At 40.5% G+C, this 25548-nt stretch overlaps 1 protein-coding gene across 2 annotated transcripts in view; it reads right to left on the bottom strand.

The window, feature by feature from the left end:
• The window catches only part of NDFIP2 (Nedd4 family interacting protein 2), a 45098-nt gene extending 25816 nt beyond the window's left edge, over nt 1–19282 (bottom strand). The window contains exons 1-2 of one of the 2 annotated variants that reach the window (XM_063149511.1): nt 19135–19282; nt 823–979 (exon numbers count right to left, since the gene is read on the bottom strand). In XM_063149511.1, the coding sequence (XP_063005581.1) occupies nt 823–979; nt 19135–19170 (193 nt within the window). In that variant the 5' untranslated portion in view covers nt 19171–19282. The remainder of the gene's footprint in view (nt 1–822; nt 980–19134) is intronic. The other variant, XM_063149512.1, reaches the window with a different exon arrangement.
• Nucleotides 19283–25548: the final 6266 nt, after the last annotated feature.

Here is a 25548-nt window from a genome sequence, read left to right as displayed (position 1 = left end):
TACACCCAGCAGTAGCTCGTTAAAAGGCTGTTTACGTGATAAAGATTTGTCAGCACAGGTCACATGGTCAACAGATTTGTCAGCACACCAACACAAGGGTGTTATATATAGGGATAATTCCACACAGCTATGTATTATACTTGCAAACACTGTCTCAAAGAACAGGGACAGGAAACTGTTCTTTTAACAAACACTTTAAAAAATTAGGTTGGCAGCTACTCCTAAAATATTTATTTGGCACATGGGAGACACAAATCCATGTAACTTTACTTAAACAGGAACTTCAATGTTGCCTGCTGCTAAATCTCCCATATTCCCAAGAAAAGCCACAATCTCCTAAGAAAAGGAGCAGCGAATAAATGAATAAAGAGACCCATTACTCATCTTTCATGAGAAGTTTTATCAAGAGCCTTTCAAGCAAAATTAACCTTTTCATGGCAATATTTTCACCAAATCATGTCACACACTAAAGAAGTCTGAAGAGTTTTTTATAAAGAGGCAATGAAACTTGCTAATGAGTTCTAATAATGGAGCACTACTCAAAGATGTAGATTAAATGTGGAAATGAACTATAAGCAGATTTGAATAAAACCTATTAAGCTAATTAATGACCATCCATTTTGCCTAGCAATTTGGAACAATCAGCGTAATTTACAAGAGTGCTGCTTCTGAACAAACCAAAGGGCTGCACATCAAAGGACAACTTTTTACTGCAATTGTGTGCATGGAAAAGAAAACCTACATGGCAGCATCATTCCACTTTGAACCAAGAGCTGATTCATACGTGCTCATCCCTGACAAGCTGCTATTTGAGAAAAATACCTGAGGTTGCAGCTGCTTCCACAGCTATGCTACAGTAAGGAGGAGGGGAAGTCTCTGCCTCAGGTGAGGCTGCTGGCTGCGCAGCCTGCGGAGTCTCTGCAGACGTGGAAGGCTGCTCAGCTGCTGAAGACTCTGGCGGGTCATCCTCATTGTGAAGCTTAGGAGAAAAACACACACATTTCAGAGGCATTCAGGGAATACTTCCCATGACAACCTAACACGTGCAGAGACATGTTCAAAGAGAGACAAGATCACTGTCATCAACAAAACAAATTATTTACAAAACAGCATGTGACCACTTCAAGTAGTCCAGCTAAATTCTTTTAGGCAATCAGCAAAAGATTATGTTAGATGCCTTGCCTTTTTTTTCCCTGGAATGTTCTTCTTCTCAGTGATTTTCAGGGAATCTTAAAAATCTGGAGCTTTCCATGTTTACTATATGGCAAAATACTATTATATTAATATTTTAATACCATTAAATTTTTATTCTTATGTACAGTCATAAAATGTATCAGCATATTTTAAAGCATATCAGGTGAGAAATACTATTATTTATTGTATTTATCTTGAAGAAAAAGAATTAAGACACACATCTACTTCTGTAACTGGGACCTTCATTCTCTTGCATCTTGTCAAAGAGCTTCTCCATGCAAATTCTAAGACTTCAAAATATTGTCCTTTTCTTTACACTCTAGAAACAATCCTTTCCCTACAAAGCTTCAAGTTGTTGGTTTGATTTTATTTTTCCTTGATTAAGATGCAGTTTTAAAAAGACATGTCCACTAAAGCATACATAGAAATAAGAATTTGGATAAAGGAAGAATGCTGATTGAAACTGTGGAATTCAGATCCAGCTGCTAATATCTTTTCTTAGAGAAGATATTTTTTATTATTTTAGCTAACTTGATAGTTCTTATAACGTATCAAGCTTTTAAAAAGAAAGAGTACTAGAATTAGAGAAGTGCTAGTTCCCAGTAGTGTGAACTGCAAGATAAAATTCCTAGAAGGCAGCCGCTGAAGCACCACATGTAAAACCCAGAACAAAAAATAAGACTGTTAAATATATCTAAAAGAAGAATTCTATAACCTCAAGTTGGTACTTTTTACAAACACCCTACAGCAAAATATTATTTCAGTAACAAATATTAAGAATATAACTACAATTATTTTCTATTAGGCACAGTACAATCAGGTTACTGGGAAAAGTGCCTTCTAAGAAGAACACTAAATTTCTTATTAAGCACTGTAACATTGACACAAAAATTGCTTTAATATGAAGATTATATCAAAGTTCACAAAATGGTTGATGTTGAAAGGGACCTCTGAGCCCATCTAGTTCAACCTCTCTGCTCAAGGAGAAGCATCTACAGCTGGATGTACGATAGCACATCCAAATATCTTGAATACCTTCAAGGACAGAGACTACATGAGCTATACAGAAAACATGTTTCCAGGCTCAGTCACCTTCACATTACTAAAAATAAGGGGGAAAAAAAAAAGTTTCCTGATGCTCAGAGGTCACCTTGAAATAAAATGATAGGTGTTTTTGAGGGTTTCTGGGTCCTGAGCAATCAGGTCATTTAATGCCTAATCAGCGAACCAGAAGTAGCAGCAATATGAGAAATATTTTAAGCCATTTTGAGTAGTTAAAGCCAAAGAAAACAAAAGCACTTCAAAATAACCTAATATATTCCAGGATACAGAAAGCAAGTGAGAACACAAACCAGACAACTGTAAAAAGGTCGATCAGATCAGAAAAGCAAGCTGAGAGCTATAAATGTTATGGTTCTAAATTAAGTACAATAATTCACAAGAAAAATCTAGTGTTGCAAAGGATATAGCCAAAATAAGCCCATTCTTAAATAAAAGGAATTTGATTATTTAAAGTATAAAGAACAAAACACTACTGGTATAGTTCTTACACTAATGGCTGGCATACTCACACTGATTTGGGATGTGTGTGTAGTTCTGACTACCCCACCAAAACAACCTGGTCTTTGGGCAGGGGAAAAACTAAAGCAAACTTAAATGGATCTCTGTTACTTCCATTCTTTCTCTCCTGCCCTATTTTCTCTTCAATCATTGCATCTTTTTTCCTTACTACATCACAGTAAATGCTGTCACTATTCTGAAGATACAGAGATCCACAAGCACATCATTGGTCCAAGAGCATATTACTCCTAAAAAAAAAAACAAACCAACAAACAAAACAAAAAAACTTTGCCATTCCTCAGAAATTTAATTTTATAACTTCTACATGCTTTCTTGAAAGCTGCTTTACTCCAAATTATCTGTAATACACTAACAGTGGAGTAATTTAGTAGATGATGGAGTTAACATGAAGATCAGACAAGAAAAATATACATGAGACTTCTTGCCTTCAAAGACAAAGTTAATGAGTCATTCAATGGTTATAGCAACTGCAATTAGGAAATGGAAAAATTCCATCCTAAGGGTTCCATATAATAGAGACATGTTATACCCTTAAGCGCTGCTCAGAGTGCCTTTATTTTGTAAGACTTATACTTAGGAATCATATTTCTATTTATCCTCTCTTTTATCATAGAGGCCTCTCAGAAATTCTGAAAAGCACCAAGGTTACCCTAAAGCAGCAACTTAAAAGAAATCTTCACCCCTTTTATTTAAAAAAAAGGCACCATCAAATAAAACAACAACAACCGCACAATAACAGGATTAAGTAGCTTGAGTGTTTACAGCTAGAATAATAAACACAAGTTGTTCCATGAACACAAACTAGCTTTTGTTAGTTCTTGTTCAAGTGTCCTGTATCCTACTCTCTCCTCAGTAACTTCAGTTTCTTTCAGAGGACTCCTTCACTAGGGCAAAAAAAAAAAACCAAAAAACCAAAACCAAATCCCCCAACTGCAGCAGAACTTGCCCCAGTAAACTGGAAATTCTGCCCACACCAGCAGGGCCGACAGCAGTGATTATATCATTTTGTCCTGCAGCAACTCTGCCTTGTCGTCACAGCACACTGACTCTCTGGAGTCATCAGCTTGCTTGAAACCAGTAGCAATCTGACTACCTTTGAGCTTCCCCCTTCACATTTTATTTTGGCTTCTACTGGAGGTAAATTTAGAAGTTATTTTTGGAGACAGGGGAAGAAGAGGCCTGACACTCTTCATAGGCTTCATTGCCATAGAAACCAAGCTAAAAACACCCAAAAAGGAACAGAAAATGTCTGTTTCAAGGCATTACTTATGCTATGTACTCAAATGTCACCTGAAGCAGCGTTTTACATTGAAAGTACATAAATAGTATCCAAGATTTTCTTTTTCCAATAGTAAGAATGTTTCACCAAACTTTTAATTAAGGGACTGAGGAGAACTTGCAGTTCATTATCTCAGCCCCTCCCATGCCTCCAATGAACCATAATTTGGTAGTAGGCAATACAGTTGCTGTTGTGAACATTATGATCAAAACAATTACCAAGACCTATTAAACCACAGAGAACTGTAAATTAGTACCTTCCCCTATTCCCTCCCTCACATTTCAAAAGTGGGTGACACTGAAATTTTTTTCTTTCATGGTTTAGTCTGTACTTGGGGTATCTGGCTGACTACATGAAGCTTCACTATAAAAAGTGAGAACTTTGCTATTAGACACATTACTCTTAAACTGTTAATGCCAGTATTTCAATCCCTGCTTTTGCAGCCCTCAAACTACAGTACATTACAGGCTTATATTCTCAAAAAGCATCTATGATAGGACATGTAGAATTCAAAGACCGGCTGAGGAGCAACAGCTGTTCTGCCAACAATGACTCAGTCTCAGGGTTGCTACAAAAGGGTGAGCAACACAGGAAAACATAATAGTTTCCTTCATATGATTTTTACCTTACACTATCTTCAGTTTCCTTTCCAGAAAAGATCTACAAAACAGTGATTCACTATTTCATTTCAGAAGTTAAAATCAATGCCAGACTTTTCAGCACCAAAATATTGTATAAAATACACTTATATTTCTTTTCTACTTTTGCATTAATTTTTAAAAGAAATTATTCTTATACAATGTACACAACTATTCCTTCTACAATTGATTTCCTTAAATCTGTTATTTTGTATAATTATTTCCTAAGTAATCAGATGCAGTATCTGAAGTCACCTGACAGCTTACAAAGAAACACGACCCACGAGAAAGTGCTTAGAACAAAAGCTTTTACTGAGGGGATGGATTCAAGTGTTTAGGCTTATCAAAATAAAAACTAAAAGTGGAAGATCTCATTATCTACTTAACACTTTTTATCTATCTACAGATAGCAACTTGATCTGACCTACAGATGTTTGCTTTCCAGGCTAAACAGAGTTTGCTTCATTTCTGATGAACTGACTGATTGTACAAGAGTGGTGGTGTAAGCAAGTTATCAAATTACAAAATAAAAAAACAGAGGAAAAGGATATAATAAGATGTCTGTTATCACCTGTACCAAAAATGCACAAGATCAGAATGATGATCTCTGATGAAGTGCATTGAAGTAGTACAAGCTAATTCTAGTCACAGTGTACAAACACCACTCAATTTCTTACCTGAATTTACATTTCAAAAGCTGTTATAAACTCCTTTTATAAAATATGATTATGGAAATCAGTATATTATAAAATTATTGCAACACAATTTCAACAGCATATTGCACGTATTTTTAAAATCCTTTTTCTTATAAACATTCTTTTTCACTCTGCTTACATAATTTCTTTAGTGTAGCAAAAAATTATGCAGGGGATACTGCCATACAAGTTAAAAACAAAACAAAATCTCAAACAACTAGCCAGCTTTCCTTCCTGTTTCTTTTAAAACCTTTATTACCAGCTCATCTTGTCAAAATGTGACTTTTAGGTAAATTTTCACAGTGATGGCTCTGTCTGGGGCACTACAGAGCTACACAAAATTCTCATTAGCAATCATAAATTACAAAGCGCTTTAAACATATCCTTCTTTCTATCTTTCAAATGAAATTACATTTTCAATGAAGCTTTGACTTGTCCAGTTTTGACCTTACAGGACGAGTTCATGGGTTCTTCCAAACTGTATTGAAACTAATACAATACACAGAAATTCCATGATGTTGGACCTAGAACTTTGTTTCAAATAAAACTATGGAGACAGCCAAGTAGATCATCTAAGCTCAACCTTTGTATGCAAAACAGTCCATTGATGCATTTTCTTCACAAAAAGAAACACTCTTGGCAACTAAGATTTATCTTCACTTGGTAGAAGTTACTTTGGTCTTCTTATCAATTATTCAGATTATGACAAGAGGTCAACCAAAAATATCCATTTATTGCAGCTTCTAGCATTGGAGGGAAAGGCATGACAGACTCAAGATTGCCAGTGTAGTGCACAAAAAGAACTCTGACATTTCTGCATTAGCTTCATGACATATTCCATACTGGTACACACAATTTTCCACAGAAACCATAACATTATAAATATGATAGGTGCAACAAACAGCAGGTTAAAATAAAAGCTATCCTCTTCAATAAGCTAACAGGGAGCTTTTCACATCTGTGTTTCAACTGATGCTTTCAATTGCTGAAAAATTCAAGTCCTTTTACACTTGCCTACTGGTAGTGATTTCTAAGTCTGCAATAAACTGCTCTCTACAAATGAGGCATGAAAGCAGAGATCTCTTGCTACATAAAAATAACTTCAACAAATACAGGCTGCAAATTTAATGCTTGTTTTATAACCACATACTGCATTTTTCAGCTTTACTAGTCTAAAAATTAGATTTATTTATATGTAAATAGCAAAATCTTAATCTTGGGATTTTCAAGGCAAAAAAAAAAAGATCTTGAAATAAAATTTGATTCTGAACCTATTAGAAAAACACTTCATGATGTTTCTGTTTTCTGAATGCCACCTAATTGTATCAATAGCTCTTACTATCAGCTACTATTTTTTTATTTTTAGAAAAACACATAAAACCGATATCATTAAACTATAATCACCAAGAATAGAATCACAGAATGGTCTGTGTTGGAAGGGAACTTAAAGAGCTTAAAGTAGTTCCAAATTGCCCCACCAGGGACAAGGACACCTTCCGCTAGGCCAGGCTGCTCAGAGCCCACTCCACCCCGGCCTTCAACACTTCCTCACATGGGGTGCTCTCAGCTTCTCCACACAACTTGTTCCAGTGCCTCACACCCTTCACAGGAAACCATTTCTTCCTATATCTAACACAAACCTACCCTCCTCCATTCTCCCTTGTCCTATCACTGCATCTCCTTGTAAGAAGATCCTCTCTGGCTTTCTTGCACAGCCCCTTCAGGCACTGTAAGGCTGCCAAAAGGACTCCCTGGAGCCTTCCCTTCCCCAGACTGAACAATCCAAACTTGCATAGCTTTTCCACACACAAGAGCAGCTCCATCCCTCTGATCATTTTGGTGTCTCTCCTCCAGACTCACTCCCACAGGTCCATGTCCTCCCTATGCTGGTACCCCAGAGCTGATGCAGCCCTGCAGGTGGGGTCAGAGCAGAGCAGAGGGGCAGAATCCCCTCCCTGTCCCTGCTGCCCACGCTGCTCTGGATGCAGCCCAGGACACGTTTGGCTCTCTGGGCTGTGAGTGCCCACGGCTGGGTCATGCCCAGCCCCTCACCCACCAGCACCCCCAAGCCCTTCTCTGCAGGGCTGCTCTCCATCTGTTCATCCTTCAGCCTGTGTTTGTGCTTGGAATTGCCCCAGCCCAGGCACAGGGCCTTATACACTGGGCCTTGTTGAAATTCATCATGTTTGCACCCACCCAACTCTCAAGGTCCTTCTGGTGGCATTCCTTCCCTCCAGCATGTCAACCACACCACACAGCTTGGTGTCACCAGCAAACTTGCTGAAGGCAAGTGCTAAGATCAATCAGCTCTGATTTAGGTCACCAGTAGCCACTGAAAAATCAAAACTAAACCAAATAATCTGTAATTACACTTAGAGAATAATTTTAAGAGTAGAAGAACAAAATAAGTCTTTCTGCAAAATAAATGTTTTCATTTTCTTGTTTATTTGGAAAAAAAAACATACCCACAACAGCTTTTTGAAAGTAATATTTCACAGTTTTCTAGAATACAAGGATTACTGAGAAAATAGGCCAAACAAACCACATTGTACTTTAACTTACTAGCTTTCTCCAGATTATCAGGGTTTTTTTGTCCACAAATAAGGTAGTTTACAACATGTTTTTTTCTTCAAATGTGTGTTTTAACACCAGTTTCCCATGAACCCATGCAGACCAGCTAGCAGGGAGGCAACTATTTCCAGTTCTCTACCAAATGCATGATCTGCTGCAATATAGTCCTGGCCACAGCCACAAGCCCTCCAGAGAAAACACCATCCTCTAAAGACTGGTGAACCTTAAGATTAATAAACACTGAACTACTTAGCAATTAAGCTTATAAGGCATTTCAGTAAAATGCAGAAGTATAGAAATTTTCAGCTACTTTTTCCTTTTATGTATGCAAAACTAAGTGATCAAATCTGATTAGAATTCTTAACTGCACAGAACAGATGCACATAATTTTCTTTTCCTCACCATCTCATCACTTGGCAAGCATCAGCCATCCAACACCCAGATCTAGCAGCACCCCCTTCATGATAACCAAGTGGGTTGGCATATTGGTTGTTTCTGTTGGGTTGGTTTTGTTTTTTTTTATGAGGCATCTCTGCAGAAAGTTTTCAACAGTAGTTAATATGTCAGAAGGTCAAAGGTGTAAATCTCCACTAGAAGCAGGAAAGCTGACAGAAGTCCATTGCTGCCATTCCACAGCTGTGTAGAAATACTAAGTGTGTCTGTTAAACAGGGATTAGATACCATGGAAACCCAGAACCTCTGGAAGCAAACCTCAACTGAAAAAGAAATGAAAAGAAGCCAGAGATTTATACTGAATGTTGTTGGAAAATAAGTTGCCAAAAGAATGGCTCTTCTACCACAGTGCAAAAATTAACTAATCTGTAGCAAGTGAAAGTGCTTCACATGTATTTAAGCAACCCTTAAATTATCTTAGTACTCTTTTAGCTGGGGATCTTTAGGCTATTGAATTTTTCAAGGTTTTTTTAAAGAGTCTTATAAATCTGATTCAAAAAAAAAAAAAAACCACATACCAAATAAAACAATGGTGATCAGGACTTTGTGAAGGAAAAGAAAATAAAAACATTATAGTGTGTGTGTAGATAGATCTGCACAGACGTGTCCCTCCATCCATCCCAACAACTACCTCACACATAACATTTTAAATGTATTATAATTCAGATTTAGCCAATTAATTACACATTTAGAAGCACGACATACACAGCTGCATTCATTCCCTATGGCTTTTATTGAGATGCATTCCTTCTAATCACTCCCACTAACAGTAAAAGTACAGGCATTAGTGAATATGAGAATATATCTGGTGTGAATGCGTGAACTCTTCTCGAAAAATAAATGTTCTAAGACTAATCATGCTAAAAGTATGGTTATTCTTCAAAGTATATCCATTTCTATCCCCTTTTCTTGAAGGTTTCTTGTCTACTAAAGAATAATGCTACAATAATTTTGAATACTGGAATTTTTGTATGATCCCAACAGATACCTGCTTCATATTCATTGTAAAATTGTAAACTGGGCATTGTTTCCTAGTGTTCTTTGTATTACATAGTTATAGGAATTAACAGAGAAATGTGCCAACAAAAAGCTGATATGACTAAATACTAATGAAAAGAATGTCTGGGACCAACATTTTCAAATCTTCACACATGATATAAAAAAAAATTCTAGGAAAAAGAAGTTGTTAAAAGCTTACTCAAAAGCTTGTACAGAATGAGGTATTGGAACTCTGACCTACTCTAGAACGTAGAAGCTACTAAAAACATTACCACCTATCATGTAGCCTTCTGTTTGTCAAATAGTAACTTGAGAATAGCTTGAGGAACTGGTTTAATTCTATAAACAAAGTATAAAATCAAGTTTTCCTCCTTGAACACTTTCTAGATAGAAGAAACTCAGTAACAAAACAGAAGCACGCTACGGAGACCCGAGGTCAGTCTAAGGGCGTGTTCTGTCTCCAACACCATCATCAATCAGCACATGAGCCTTAATCACTTCTCTGACATCCATTTTCCTCAGATTCCCCAGTGTGCACAGCAGCTCCATTACAGCTGGTGAAGTGTACATCTCTGCCTATTCCACTTGCATCTCTCACAGATTTGATGCATGAGAGCTTGTTTTCTTGAATCTGCTGGTACCATCTGCCTGTATAATCTTGTGTTTGCTTCTCCTGCGTACTTTCTTTTCTAAATCAAACCCCAATGAACACTCTACAATTTTAATATTGCACAATTTGGTGAATAACAGCTCCACAACTGCTTTTACCCACTGCCTCGGTGACTCTGCAGGTGTTGGTCACTTCAATTCCCACCACTTATTTCAGAACACTTTTAAGAAGTCCACTTCCCCTTCCTTTCTGTAGCTCCCCTTGAGAGCAACCAAAACTGTTGACAGTACCCAACACAAGGGCAGGTCTTGTGTCTCATACAAAACTTCCTGCTCATTCTCCCTGTACTCCCTAATGATGGACAGTGCTGCATCAGGATTTGCTGGCAGCTGCCACTAACCAACAGCTGCAGCAAACCACCAGTCACAGGTCATGTCTTGACTCAGCAGCAGCTTTATAGAATCAGTACAGAAAGTAGATCCTGGTCACTCTTAAGTCACACAGAACATACATAAAAACTGTAAAAGTAGAGGGAACAGCCTGTAAAATCAGGAAACATCACCAAGAGCAGACTCAATATTCAACAATTAGTTCAATTTCCATTTTAGCTTATATTCATTTGGGCTGCAAAATTCAATGTTGATTGAAAATGCTGAATATTACTCTAAATGTCATACATATTTCAGTTAAAGTACAATGAGAGAGCTTAAGAACAAAAACTTCTTAAAGACGATGCAGGAGGATGCTAACATGATAAATTTATTTTAAGAGGGAATAACAAAGATGAAGAAGACTTTCCTCCTGGAAATGTATTATGGAAACTGAACTGTAGAAGCAGCATACAGTTTCACCTCAAGCCTCTGATTCGAAAGAAGTAGGGAAAAAAGGAGTCAAGTGTCTGTCTCCTGTACCATGCATATGTGTTGTTGAAAATTTTTCAGAAAAAATATGAAGAATTTAAAAAGTCTCAAGATTATTGACAAACCAGGAATATTATGTATTACATATGAGTATGTGTACTTAAATAAAGCCAGCCTAGCAAAAGAGTTTCCTACTCAACAATATGGCTCAGTAGCCCAACATGAAATCATTAATTAAAAACATATAAATCAGAGGACAGTATTAATCAATAAGAGCAAACTCTGTTCTTATTAGCAGGTCAGTCATGCTTGACTTTTCGAGTATAACCCATTTGCTTAGTAACAGAAATGGAGTAGGTGAGCTTCTCAACTTACAGAGATAATACAGACAAATTTCGACAGCTTAAAAAAACACACATACACAACACCAGCTGAACACACTGTGAATTTCAAGAACAGGCTCTTGTGAAAATATTTTCATTTTGATTTGCAACTCACGCAACACTTATAAACATTCAGGGTCCTTCCTTAAAAAAAAAAAAGCATGTTTAGGTCTCAACAGGTAGTTAGGAATTTTTTCAACACTACTGTTAGAGTGCTGACTGAGCATTTCAAAGTGATCCAACAAAATATGTGGCACAAAGGACAATTCTCTGGACCTTTCAATTGCCAGCAAGATAATGCACACACCTGAAAGCAGACACTTTCCAGCAGGTTGGTTGATTATAAGGCAGCTAAACAAAACAAAGCACACAAGAGACACACAAGAATGGAACATAAGCCATTGTTCCAGTGTTCAACATCAGCTGTGGCCCAGCACTGCAGGGATTTAGTGGCCAGCTCCTTTTTTTGAATTATGCACTTGTTCTGGAATTTGGAACAGATTTTAAGGAGCAAACAGCTTATGCAAGTCTTTTTTCCTAACCATTTATTCCATGTATTTGATGCAAGTCAATTTTATGACCACAACTCTGGAGATTCAATTAAGAGCCTTAATGCTTCGGTACATTTCTTGAAAAATACCTTAAGAACTGTTTCTGGTAAATTTCAAGATACAACAATTGATTCCTAAGTACCACGATCAAAATGGACAATTGACCTCAGTATCAGCCAAGACTACAAATCCAATTGTTTAATGTTTTACCAAAGGCATCACTTATTCCTCAAAGATGACAAGCATTAATTAAACTAACCATTGCCAATGCAATGTTTATCCACCAGCCTGCACCACTTCAAAAGAACCTTAAACTTCTTTCCTGCAGAAAGGAAAGAACTGCTACTATAAGTACCCTCTTTTCCATAACCTCTCCTCAAGGCCCTTTCCTACATAATCTTTTCAGATGAATCAGGGAAAAGCAAAAGTATGTTCAATAGCTGAAGCTACATATACATCTTTATCAAGGACATGACTCTGACCTCCCCTACAAGAACAATCAGTGAACATTTATAAGATTACTTTCAAGAGGTAAATATTGCTCAAAGCTAAAATGGACAAATCATGTTTGTGAATATGTTAAGTTACACTGCAATAGTGGGGAGACCAACTTTTTCTTCATTTTTTTACAAGACATGCACATTTTATAAGTAAGAAGGTGCTGCCAAGCACCTAATAACTAAAGAAATATAAAGAGGGGTTTACAAAGAAAAAGCAATATACAGCTTATTGCAGATATTTCATCTACACCACTCAAAGACCAGAGGACTTTTTAAAAATTGTTCTGTGCATTCCAAACACAGCTGGAGGCACAACCATGGATGAGGCTGGGGGGCATGACTCAATATCTAATGTTTTGGCTATGGAGTGGTTGAGGAGTAAGTTAGACAATCTCAGTTTTAGGCTAATCTTAGCCTACGATAACGGAAACAATACCTAAGTATTGTAAGTGGAATAAGGAGTTACATGTTAGAATGGAAATTTATTTTTCACTTTCACTGTAAATCAGACATGCTCTGTGCCTGACAAGACTTAAGCACAAACCAGAAAAAGTTAGTCATTCTCATTAAAAAACACAGCTGGTGAAGGGGGTGCCCAATTTACTAAAATCAGCTACTTGTGACAGTACTTGCCCAGGAAGTGGGAGACCCAAGGCTGAGGCAGCTCAAACCCACAGCCTTGGCTCTGCAGTAGTTCAGTTTCAGTAGGAAAAGTTGGCAGTGCCTCTCCAACTTCATAAGCTGCCAATTTTTTTCATTCTTTTTTTACTCAATCTCTTAGGATTGCTTTTCTTCATTTGAAAATGGCTTCCCTGATTTGAGTGTACTGGTATATGCTCATTCCCTTTTTCAAAATAGCTAGATATCTAGAGGGAGATTTGAGGCTATGAAACTTCAGAAAACACTGGAATCTATGACTAAGTTGAACACTGAGGTCTCACAAAGTTAGGTGTGACAACATTACCGGTTGCCACATCTTCCTTGTTTTGTCCACACTGTCACAGGGCAGAAAATTTCAAAATATGCCTGTAATTAGCCATTTGTCAAAATTAACTCATTTTCCCCATCTAGAAGACTACTACTAACATTTTGTGTTAATGCAGTGCTTGATTTCTGAGGTTATCCTGATGCAGTCCCTACTACATTTTTCAGATACAAATGAGCCGAGAGAAGGCTTACAGCTTCTCCTTTTTCAAGTACCACAGAAAGAACATCCAGTTTGGCCATAACACAGCTGACTCCTGCTCAGAACCCTACTATTTGAAGTAATTTTATTCATGTTATGAACTTTTCTAATATGATTAGAAGACTTACTAGGCACACCACAGCCTGAAGCTGCCTTTTTAAATTATGTGACTTCATGTCACTGCACAAATCAGGTACCTCTTTTTTCACGTTTCATCTTTCAAGAACCTAAAAATGCCCCAGTTCCACAAGATGGGCTCAGCCACACCAAGATCTCGCTGACACTAGAAAGGCCAGTCCTGCTCCCAGCCTCTCCTCCTGTACCTTTGCACAGACCCGACCTTAGACTCTGGCCTACCAAGACCTTTGGTGAAAAACCAGAGTGGAGCAATCAGGTACACTTTGCTGCCTTTACTCTTTTTTTTTTTTTTTTTTTTTTTTTTTTGCTCAGTATGGTAAAACTTATGAAACTAAGCCAATTTGTGTGCAAAATTGCTTAGGTCATTCTATGCCCACATCAAAATGAAAGGCCACTGCCCACATAAAAACCCAGAAAGTTATTGTAACCACTGATATCCCTGGGCACCAGTGAGCCAGGGTTTCCTCCTATGAATCAGCTGCAGAGCAGGGTGATATGTCTGTGGCCCTCCAAGAGATTAAAAAAATCAGACAGTAACAGCAAAACAGTTAAACAGCCCTGCTTTAAATGTATACAAAAAATACTGTATTTGTTCAGTACCTCAGCACCTTTACTTAGAAGCCTCATACTGAGAGACTTGAAATTTATTTCCTTGTCCATATAAAATGAGAAAGTACTTATAAATTTAAATAAAAAGTGAAAAAAAGGTAAAATGTAGTCCTTTAAGTCTTAACTGCATCCCTACTGTATCTGTGAATGTTTCAACAGTTATAATCTTTCTTGTTTGTAGCAGGAATCTTCTGTAAAAAATAGCAAAAAATGTTTACAAAAATATTAAAGCTGTTCATTCAAGAGAGAAACTACTGTTTAATAGACAAATTTCTAACAGGTAAGCGCTGCAAAAATAATTTCAAAAATTTAAATGATTAATATTACAGCCCAAACAACTACTAAGATGCAAGGACAGACCATTGTCTGACGGCATAATTTATCTCATTTCAGGAGAGTCTCATTTGCTTTTTAAGCCATTAAAAGTTTAATCTAGGTATTTCACGTGCAAAACGTCAATGCAATGAAAAACTGTATCCTCTTATGATTGAGGCTACTACCTCTAAAAATATCTGCGCAACTATCACAAGGAAACAACTGTAACACTTATCAGTTAATGCATCTTTCCTCAGTATTTTTCAGTATTATCAACTTAGTGCTCCAGATGCAGAATTTTATCTTCCAGTTATGACACCACCCCATATCTGTGGAAAGCAGCAGAATTTCCTTAAGCTAGCTTGAGCTGTTCAGTAACACCGATTACATAAGAATTTTCCTAAGACAATAAATACTGTAGAAAACACAGTAGTTATACAGATATAAGCTAGCAGTCTTCCATCAAAGCCATAGAATTACCTACATTTGGGAGTTTATTTGCTAATCACTATTAGGCTTGGTCCCCGGAAGAGAAAGAAGGAAGAGATTTCTCTTTGGTAACATTTCCTGCGTAGGTTGACTTTCATGAGAGTTACAAAGATGACTTTGATCAAGGTTTTTAACTAAGTAACATTGGGACAGTAAAGAGTCAGCAACAATAGAGGTAACAGATACAGAAAATAAAGCCTTATCTTAGTTTGTTTTTTGCTATAGTGTTTACAGAACAAATTTTCATCTCTTAGCCCCATTTCTATAAGTACACACAACTTATACAAGACTAAGATCTCTTTTAAAAGGCCACAATTTCGTTATCCCTGAATAGTGCCATACAACAGGAGGCTGCCATCAGTCTTACCTCAACCATCACTTACAAATCCCACCAAAACCAAGTGCTACAGTGGCATGGCAAGTTCAGTAACAGCTGAAGTGACATTGTGGAGAGCTGCCTTTGGCCCCACCCAAATCGATTTGTTACCTTCCCATTTTAGCATTTACCTGTTTAGCTCTGACTAAACCCTAAGTCAAGGACTCAAGACTACCTGACCCCAAACTTTAATCAAGAAAGACTGGTTATTATAATTCATGAGCAGTACAGCTTGTAAGTCCTGCAGCCTTCAACACAAATTCTGTGCCTAAATCACTCACATGCACACGAAGTCTTCCCTCATGACTCAGTCAGCTGGAAAGCCACATTTCTAAGTAAAAAAGGCAACCTTGAGCTTTAAAGCCTAGCTGCTCTCTCAGTTTTACGTGCTGAAGAAAACAGCTGCATTTCCTCCTCTTTGTTCCAGTACAGAATCACAAAGCATCATTCCAATCACTTTTTCTGCAAACAGGCTGGACTAGAAGCAAACGTTTCGGACAAGATAGTAATGCTATTAAGGACTGATGACAAAGAATTAGAAGGTAAAAACAATCAGGAGAATGATTACTGAAGAGTTTTTAATATAATTTTCCTAAACTTGATGCCTTATCCAACAAAGAGCAGAATAGGGAAAGAAATAGAAAAAAATACAACAGTAAGTAAATGATACAGCTGTAACTGACTTTTACCTGCAAGGAATGTCAAATGTAAAATTTAAGACACATTCATCAACAGGAATGCAGTCATTCAAGTGACTAAGGAAAAGAAAAAAGGAAGTAAAGCAAGACAACAAAGGTTGGCTAATTTACTTCTAATGTCATACTCCTGCAGGGAAGCATGACAAATTCTTACCCATCAATTATTTGTCTTTTTGCCCTACGAAGAGAGACAAAACAGGAGGGCCAGAAAGCAATACAAATCACACATGCCCGCGGCACAGAGTTACGTAATGCTGACGTACTGCCTGCTCTTTGCTCACAACACTCACTTTGCTGTAATTCCAACCACCAGCTTTTAACAGCAGCCCGGTTTGAACACTTCTGAACTGCTTTGTAAATAAAATGCAGACACGCAAAAACAACAAGATACAGAATGAAGCTTTAGAGCTATTTCCAACAGAGATAAAAATAAGAAAAGCGGAGGGTTAGCTTTATGATGAGATACTTTCTGTTTCATAAGAAAATGTCACAGAACTGGCTTTTTGTGCTAAAACTCAAAACTAAACTACCTGCCAATCTAAAGAATTTTAATTCAACTAACGTGAAGAAACCACAAATAAGAAGAGAAAGATAGCTTCTTCAACTTCGCTGAAGTGCTACTGCCAGGAAACACAAGTTAGTAACTTTTTGATAATAAAACACACCTAGAAATCTTTCTATTTAGAAGAGAACTTGCCCTGAATAGACTCAAACTGATTAGCTAGAAGTAAAGGCAGAATAGGTACAAGCAGGGCCAAAAAGTATTTATTACTAATCATGGGAGAAAGAAAAAAACAACCCAAACAAATAAAAAATTAGTGAACACAGCAGAACTGGCCAGAGCTCACAAAACTAAATTCATAAAACATTTATAAAATGTGGTATTATCCATATTAAGTCATCTTTTTTTCCTACATTTTGTCTTTAAAAACTAGGACACAACCATAAAATCTGCAATAATCTATTGCTCAGTACCTATCATAGCCATTATGTAAGCAAATACATCACAACACTTGAGATCACATGCTTGAATAATCTGCTGCTAATTAAGTATATCTGCAATTGCCTTGGTCCTTTCTTTCTCTGACCCAAAACAGTAAGTAAACAACATTACAAAAATCTCAGTCTTCAGCAGTCAGATATAACAAAGAAACTAAAACAATATGTTCCTTCCTATGGGGCAGTAATCAGCAAGGCTGTATTTTAAACTCTGGAGCACAGCAGACTGATTTATAACAAATGACTTCACAATTTAATGTACACAGCAAACTGAGGAGGCCAACTCATGCAGACAAACATTAAGCTAAGCCCTTTTGGAAGGCCATATCAAATAGTTTTTACCCAAAGCTGGCCATCAGCACCATCACTGGAAGTTCCTAACAAGCATAACATAAAAATATTACAGAGACAAATTATTTCTTCATGTGTTGGGGGTTTTTTTACTCCTTTGAGTAATTAAATTAAAATTTCCCTTCTACCTGTCTGACCTCTAATAACATATGCTCTTTCAAGGCCTTTTAAAACATGCCCAGGTTACCTCAGGCCTCAAGGAAGATAGTGTTTGTAGGGTCTCAAAAAAATGCTCTGCCAGCATTTTTCTTCTCTGTTGCAGAGAAGAAGGAATGACTTTAGGACTTCTACTGATTCCAAGTTATGGAAGCACAGTGCCAGAAAAAAGCAGCTGGTGAACAACTACCGCCCTAAAGGAATACGTCACAGGGCGTGTGGTGAGTTCATCACCTCTGTGACAATCCCTGTATCTAAGTGCCCAAAAGCATACTAAAATCTACAGTGCTGTAAGACTATCAAAATAAATATTCCAAATATAATAAAAGTGTTTCCTATTATTTTTTCTTAAATCATAACCTAGGAACAATCTGAATATAAATACCACTATTTATATATGGACAGACATAAGTGTGATTACTTCTGCGGACATTCTTTTCACTACTCAAGCTGTAAAACACAAACACTAAGATAAATAATTTAGGATTTAGCTAGAAGACTGCAGTAGAAATTTGAATCATAGAGAATAACAAAGATTTCAGACTTCTTTATCTTTCTATTCATAGCAAAGCTATTAAGTACAAGGAGTTTAAGGATAAAATTTAAACTTTTGAGGAGACTGACTACACCTAAGTCATTTTTACACCCAATAATCAGGAAAGTTTACATATTTTGAGTGTAACTGACCTTAAGCTAATGACTGCAAGATTTATGTAAATGACATTAAACTGATGACTGCAAGAAACAGACAAGACAATCAATTCGGGCAGGATGAAAATCTTTGTATTCTAAATGATTACTTCCATGATTAAGTTCAGGAACAAAAGAAAAACTGGTCTCAGTGATCCCCAAAGCTGCAGACCGTTCTTGAGAAGAGCCTGTTAGTGCGTGTGCATACACACAGACACAAACACACTGAAGGTCAGTTTTCTTCCTGCATTTCACACTTCCCTCCCTCCCTCTAATCTTCTTCACACAGGCCTTGCACTCCATCCCCGTGCCAGACATCTACGGGCTTTTAGAAGCCTCAAGATTCCAGCGGTTCGCTCCGCGGCACGTACTGAGCAGAGACAAGGACCCGTGTCCCTTCCTCCCCGGCCGCGCTCTCCCGGGAGCCGCCACCCGCTCCGAGCCGGGGGAGGCGCCCGGGAAAATCCGCCGAGCCCGGGCCGGGACCGGCGGCCGCGGAGCCGGCGGGAGGGGAGAGGGGGGCGGGCAAAGGCGGCTTCCCGAGCAGGCCGGGCAGCCGCCCTCTCCGAGGCCGGGGCTGCCGGGGGCCGAGGGAGGCAGCCCCCGCCGCCCGAGCAAGGCCCGGCTGTCAGAGCCCCTCCGTGGGACGGCCCGCGCTCGGCCCCGGCCCGGTGCTGGTCCCTGCCAGACCCTCGCCCGTAGGAGCCGAGAAGCGGGGGCGGGGGAAGGGCGCCCCGGTCGCACCGTGCCCGCCGCGGCGGCCCGAGGGGCGGGGGGAGGCGAGCGGGGCCTCGCCGGGGACGCCGCACTCACCACTTGGTAGCGGCTGACGGGCTGGTGGTGATCCATCCTGGCCGCCCGCCGACACGCACGGGCGCGGCCGCAGCTCCTCCGACCTGGCGCCGCGTCGCTCGGTCCGTCCTTCCCTTCTTCCTTCCTTCCTTCCTTCCCCCGCCCGTTCGCCCGGCGCCGCCGCCGCCCGGCCCGGCCCGGCCCTGCCCCGCTGCGGCCGCCCCCTGCCCGCCCCCGCGGCGGCGGAGCGGCCCAGGCCCCGCCCCGCCGGGAGCCGCGCTGGCTCGGCCCGGGGGGCTGGCTCGGCCCGGGGGGCTGGCTCGGCCCGGGGGGCTGGCTCGGCCCGGGGGGCTGGCTCGGCCCGGGGGGCTGGCTCGGCCCGGGGGGCTGGCTCGGCCCGGGGGGCTGGCTCGGCCCGGGGCTCGGCGGGTGTGCCCTCCGCCCTCGGCCGCCGCCCCGGCCGCGCTCAGCTCGGGGCGCTTCTACCGCGGCTGCCGGTAGCGGGTCTTCGTCTTTCGCCGCTCTTCGCTCGGCAGCAGTGAGGCTGTTACGTGCCCAGCCCAGGCCTTGCCTGGGTATTTATCGCTATTGATCACCGTGGGGCAAGAAGAAGTACAATATGGCATGGAAGACATACTGGGGACCCGGACAGCGATTTTGAATTGGCATCTACCTAAAGTGATTAAGAATGCTGAGCCCGTTTGCCTGCTGCTCTTGTGAAGGCAAAGCACCGTTCTGTGCCAAGGAAATGTGATTTTCCTCCTCTCTCTTCCTCCTAAAATTAAATATACAGATGTTTATGACCTCCTGGATGTAAAACCAGTTAAAAACGCCTGCACCCATAAAGGTGTATGGGACGAGGCTGGCTCATTTCTAGGTTCCCGAACTGCTAGATGTGCAGCTGTGGCATGCAGCAACTTCAAATAGCCGGAGATTCATCTCTCGGCTGCAGCGGAGAGGAGCGTTCGCGAGTGCTGCTCTGTAGCCGATGTGCAAGGCAAATGCTCTCGCAAAGCTGGCTTCTGGCTGGCACTGATGGCCAGCACGCAGAGCTTATCCTGCAGCTCAGGTCATCAGCACCTTTCGGCAGCTGGCTGCCATCCCTGAGCAGAGGGGTGAGTGTCCCTGTGCAGGCTGCCATCCCTGAGCAGAGGGGTGAGTGTCCCTGTGCAGGCTGCCATCCCTGGGGAGCAGGGTGAGTGTCCCTGTGCAGGCTGCCATCCCTGAGCAGCAGTGAGTGTCCCTGTGCAGGCTGCCATCCCTGAGCAGCGGGGTGAGTATCCCTGTGCAGGCTGCCATCCCTGAGCAGCAGGGTGAGTGTCCCTGTGCAGGCTGCCATCCCGAGCAGCAGGGTGAGTGTCCCTGTGCAGGCTGCCATCCCTGGGGAGCAGGGTGAGTGTCCCTGTGCAGGCTGCCATCCCTGAGCAGCAGTGAGTGTCCCTGTGCAGGCTGCCATCCCTGGGGAGCAGGGTGAGTATCCCTGTGCAAGCTGCCATCCCTGAGCAGCAGGGTGAGTGTCCCTGTGCAGGCTGCCATCCCTGGGGAGCAGGGCGAGTGTCCCTGTGCAGGCTGCCATCCCTGAGCAGCAGGGTGAGTGTCCCTGTGCAGGCTGCCATCCCGAGCAGCAGGGTGAGTGTCCCTGTGCAGGCTGCCATCCCGAGCAGCAGGGTGAGTGTCCCTGTGCAGGCTGCCATCCCTGGGGAGCAGGGTGAGTGTCCCTGTGCAGGCTGCCATCCCGAGCAGCAGGGTGAGTGTCCCTGTGCAGGCTGCCATCCCTGAGCAGCAGTGAGTGTCCCTGTGCAGGCTGCCATCCCGAGCAGCAGGGTGAGTGTCCCTGTGCAGGCTGCCATCCCTGAGCAGCAGGGTGAGTGTCCCTGTGCAGGCTGCCATCCCTGGGGAGCAGGGTGAGTGTCCCTGTGCAGGCTGCCATCCCGAGCAGCAGGGTGAGTGTCCCTGTGCAGGCTGCCATCCCTGAGCAGCAGTGAGTGTCCCTGTGCAGGCTGCCATCCCGAGCAGCAGGGTGAGTGTCCCTGTGCAGGCTGCCATCCCTGAGCAGCAGTGAGTGTCCCTGTGCAGGCTGCCATCCCGGGGAGCGGTGTGAGTGTCCCTGTGCAGGCTGCCATCCCTGGGGAGCAGGGTGAGTGTCCCTGTGCAGGCTGCCATCCCTGAGCAGCAGTGAGTGTCCCTGTGCAGGCTGCCATCCCTGAGCAGCGGGGTGAAGCGCCACTGCGTGCGTGTGGGAGGGCGGGGAAGTGGAGCGAGCTCCATTGTTGGAGCTCTGTCTCTAGATGGGGTGGGAGTGAAGATAGGCAGGATTATAGGGGAGGAGGAGGTGGAAGCGTGAGACGCTGTGTGTGTGCCTGGGACCTTGCTTGCAGCCCGTACCTGGCTACTGCAGCAGTTACTAAAGCTATCCAAATGAAAATAAAAACGTGTTTGGAAAGTGCAGGCCTATCCTGTTGGTTGCATTTGTTTTGTTTCTTGTACAAACTGTGTTGCAAATCAAAAGCATCAGCAGTTAGGAAACAAAGCTGGTTAGAAATGGATGGGATTCTATAGGTAAGAAATGAATTAATATTATTTTCCTAACAGGATTTTCTCCTATTCCTTCATTATACATAATGAACGTTTAATTATTCTGTCCTTTAAGGAACAGTTATTAGTAAAGGTCATCTTGAGTTTAAGAAAGTTTGTACAGAGTATTGCAGCATGTTTCAGTTTCCAAACCCTCTTAATTATATTTCCAGATTTCACAGGACATTGAAATTGGACCATTGGTGTAATTAGTTTAACATCTTCTCTGCCGTCAGCAACAATTATCTCCAAAGCAAACTTTTTCTGAAGTGCTGCATGTGACATCTCAGCTCAAGAAGTTGTCACCTGATCTCCATGGCTTTTTAAGTGTTGTGTCTCAGCCCTGCCATACAATCCTAGAAACTGGAATTTGACACTGCAAATGCTGGAATAAAATTGAGTAACCATTTATTAAGATGAAACCTTCAGTTTTGAACTCGTGCAATTTATGTCTTTTAAGGGAAGAAAGGACAATGGGTGAGAACCAAAGTGCATTTAATAGGAAAACATTCCATCGTGCTTGGGAGAAGAGTCAGCAGAGGCAGGAGCAGATTCAGTAGAGATAATAGAGTTGTGTATGGAGAGGGAGTTTCATAATTAGGGACAAATTTTGGATGGATGGTCTAACTTATATACAGAGACCAAACTTCATTTACTTCAGGAATATAAGTATTGTTATGGGACTTATAACAAAGCAGGCCATGTGACCGATTTAGGCTTTAAATATGCCTTCTTTTGATTCTCATTCTTTCTGGAACATCAAAATATAAAAAACAGATCATGCATTTCTTTCACATCTGTGTATTTTCAAAAAAGTGTTATCTGTATATTTTCATTTAATTGTCTGATTCCAGAGGTTTTTACCATGGCATAATATTAATCCATAATGCAAAGAAATTGGCAAGCACTAGGGTTCCTTAAAATCACAGAACCACGGAATGGTTGGGGTTGGAAGAGACTTCTGGAGGCCATCTGCTCAAGCTGGGATACCTGGAGCAGGCTGCCCAGGACCAGAGGGTTTTTGAATATCCCTGAGAACAGAGTCTCCACAAGTCTTTGTGACAGCTTGTCAGTGCTCAGTCACTCTCACAGTAACAAAAACTCCTGATGTTCAGAGGAAGCCTCCAGTGTTTCTGTGTGGGCCCATTGTGCTGGTTTTGACACAGAGCACTGCTGAGAAGAGCCTGGCTCCATCTCTAAGCAGTTCCCTTCAGGTATTTGTGTAAATTGATGGGATCCCTCGTGAGGCATTTCTGCAGGGCCCCACGTCTCAATGACCTTCTTCACAGAAATGATCCAGTCCATTCATCCCGCTTGCGGCTCTTTGCTGGACTCTCTGCCATGAGTCCATATTTCTTCTGTACTCTCTTGTACAGAATACATATTGAATGTAGGAAATGTGTCTTTCAGAAGTGCTAGGACTTTATTACTTAGATGAACAAATTATGTGGACTGTCCTATTGACTAAAACCCTTGAATGCTAGTTTTAAAGTTTACTTTTTTGTTTTGACCTTCTTAAACTTTAGCAGGCCTGCAATGACAGTAATGGTTAGGACTATATTTTGGATCCTTAAAGTATTGTTTTTCTGTCAAAGAACTGTATTTAAAGAAACAGAAATAGTGCTCTAAATAGCATGTAATCAAAATAGTTTCAAATTTACATTTAAAAGGAAGTATTGCTTCAGACAGGTTTTTTTAGGAAAAAAGAAAACTTAATTGCTGTTAGTCAGAAAACTTACAATAGTTTAAACTTTGTTCCACCATGAAAATGAGCCAAGAAAAGATTCTTGGTAACAACAGCTCTTGCAAGCCCAGTTCTGTGAAAAGTTGTCTTGAAGGATGGCATCTGAATTCAGACAAGTCTGAACTGCACAAAGGCAAGGACTGTTAGAAATTTTAATCGTGTTTTTCCTTCATTATTCAATCAATGGCCAGCAAATAAAAAGGCATAGTATTTATCTTTACATTTATTCACCAGTTTCTTCTTCAGTGTTTATCTTCATTTCTTCATTCAAATTTTTAAGGTTTCTTATGGAACTTACAGAGTAGGTAGGTTTCAAAGCTAAGTCAATTTTATCTTAATAAAGATACATAAACAAATACTTATATTTGTTATATACAAATATTTATATTACACTTATAGTACATAATTTTGTGCTATTTTAAGTAAATATTGCAATTACTATAGTAGTTTACTTGCTGTACCATATAAATAATTTAAAAATTTAAGAATAAAAGTTGTACATACCTTTCCAAAACCTGGGAAACAAATAAAATTTCATGTTTTATAGCTTTGTTTTATGCCTTTAACATGTGTTTTTAAATGTCTAATATCGATAATGTCAGTGAGAAATAAATATTTTTTCCCAAATGTAAATCTAATGAAATTAATGTACTTAATTTACTCATGGGCCAATCCTAAAGCAGGCTGTGAATTTATTGACTGTATTTGTTTTCCTCTGTATTTTCAAGCTCCTTTTATAAGCTGTTTGGTTTTAGTTCTATGTTCCTGGTTATGTAAACTGCACAAAATTTGTGATCCCTGTAGGGGGTTAGATAGTTACTTTAAGCAGGAAGCTGGCTTAAACAAACCACTGGGACTGAATTTCTTAGAAAGAAACAGCAGGACTTTGGCTTGGTTTTCTTCATGTTTTCTTCTCCTTTTTTTTTAAGGCAACATAGGCGATGCCAGAGCCATCACTAGCAGGAACACTGGGTTACTTTTAAGATTTTGTAGCCCAATGTAGATTTTCAATTGCACTGTCATCATCTGTGTTCAGTGTGTTTATACATGCGAACAGTCCTGCAAACCTGGCCTTTGGATATGTCCAAATACCATGCAGGTGTGTCTAAACCAGGTCTAAAAGTCATTACTGCAACACAGAGCTCAGGCTGGGAAATATCTCAAATATTTGCCTTGGTCTGGGACAGATTTTGCAGCCTGCATGGATCTCTTTACTGCTGCAGCTATTTCCTGCTAAGTCACAGAGACAGTTCTGAACTAGCTCAGCTGTATTCTGACAAGCTCCACACAGCTGTGTGTTGCACAGCTGTACTTTGTCTAAGCTGGTAGCATGGATAAATCCCTACATCTCTGTTGTCTCCCTTGCAGCCTACATTAATTACCTTTGCTGACTTTGCTGCACAGTTAAAGCAGGACACCACAGAAGTGAAGGAACACCATCTTCTTATAAGTCTTCAGACAAGTTCAGGGAGCCAATGCTCACGTCAGCAGCAGTACAGCTTCTTCAGCACAGCTCAATGGTTTTGCAAGGAGAAAAAAAAGCATAATGAGCTGCCACTGCAAGATGATTGCTTAGCCAGTTCATGCAGTAAGTTATGAGTCTAGAGGAAATGGTACAGGGTCCATAAATAAAGTCTGAGGCAGTGTGTGCTTGTCTCTCGGAGTAGATTCTTCTTAAAAGTCATATTTCCATATGGCACACTGAGAATGAAGAATGAATGCAAAGGCTGCTGGTGTTTCACACAGGTGATAGGGGAGGGTCTAGCAATGAGAAAAAAGGACCTGGCAAGTCCCACCTTTCTGGAGAGGCACATGTACATGAGAGAAATCAGTTTAAAGCAGGAGAATCACAGGAATAGACACATGAGTGTGTGCCAGTTTGAACTTTTTCACTTTAAAACTAGATTCTCTCTTAAAAAAATAATTTATAACTATTTTTTAATCCCTTGCAATAGAATATAATAATTTAAATATTTGTGTGTGATGAACACTGATGGTGGACACTACCTAAACACACCACATGTCAAAAGCTGAGAAAGAACTAGAATTTTCTAAAATTTATATGGCCTAGCTTTTCAGTGTGTTTTCAGCTACAGATCTGATGTTAAAAACCTGAT

The sequence above is a fragment of the Melospiza melodia genome, chromosome 2 (assembly GCF_035770615.1).
Source record: "Melospiza melodia melodia isolate bMelMel2 chromosome 2, bMelMel2.pri, whole genome shotgun sequence".
NCBI lineage: Eukaryota > Metazoa > Chordata > Aves > Passeriformes > Passerellidae > Melospiza > Melospiza melodia.
This window is presented reverse-complemented; position numbering and strand designations above follow the sequence as displayed.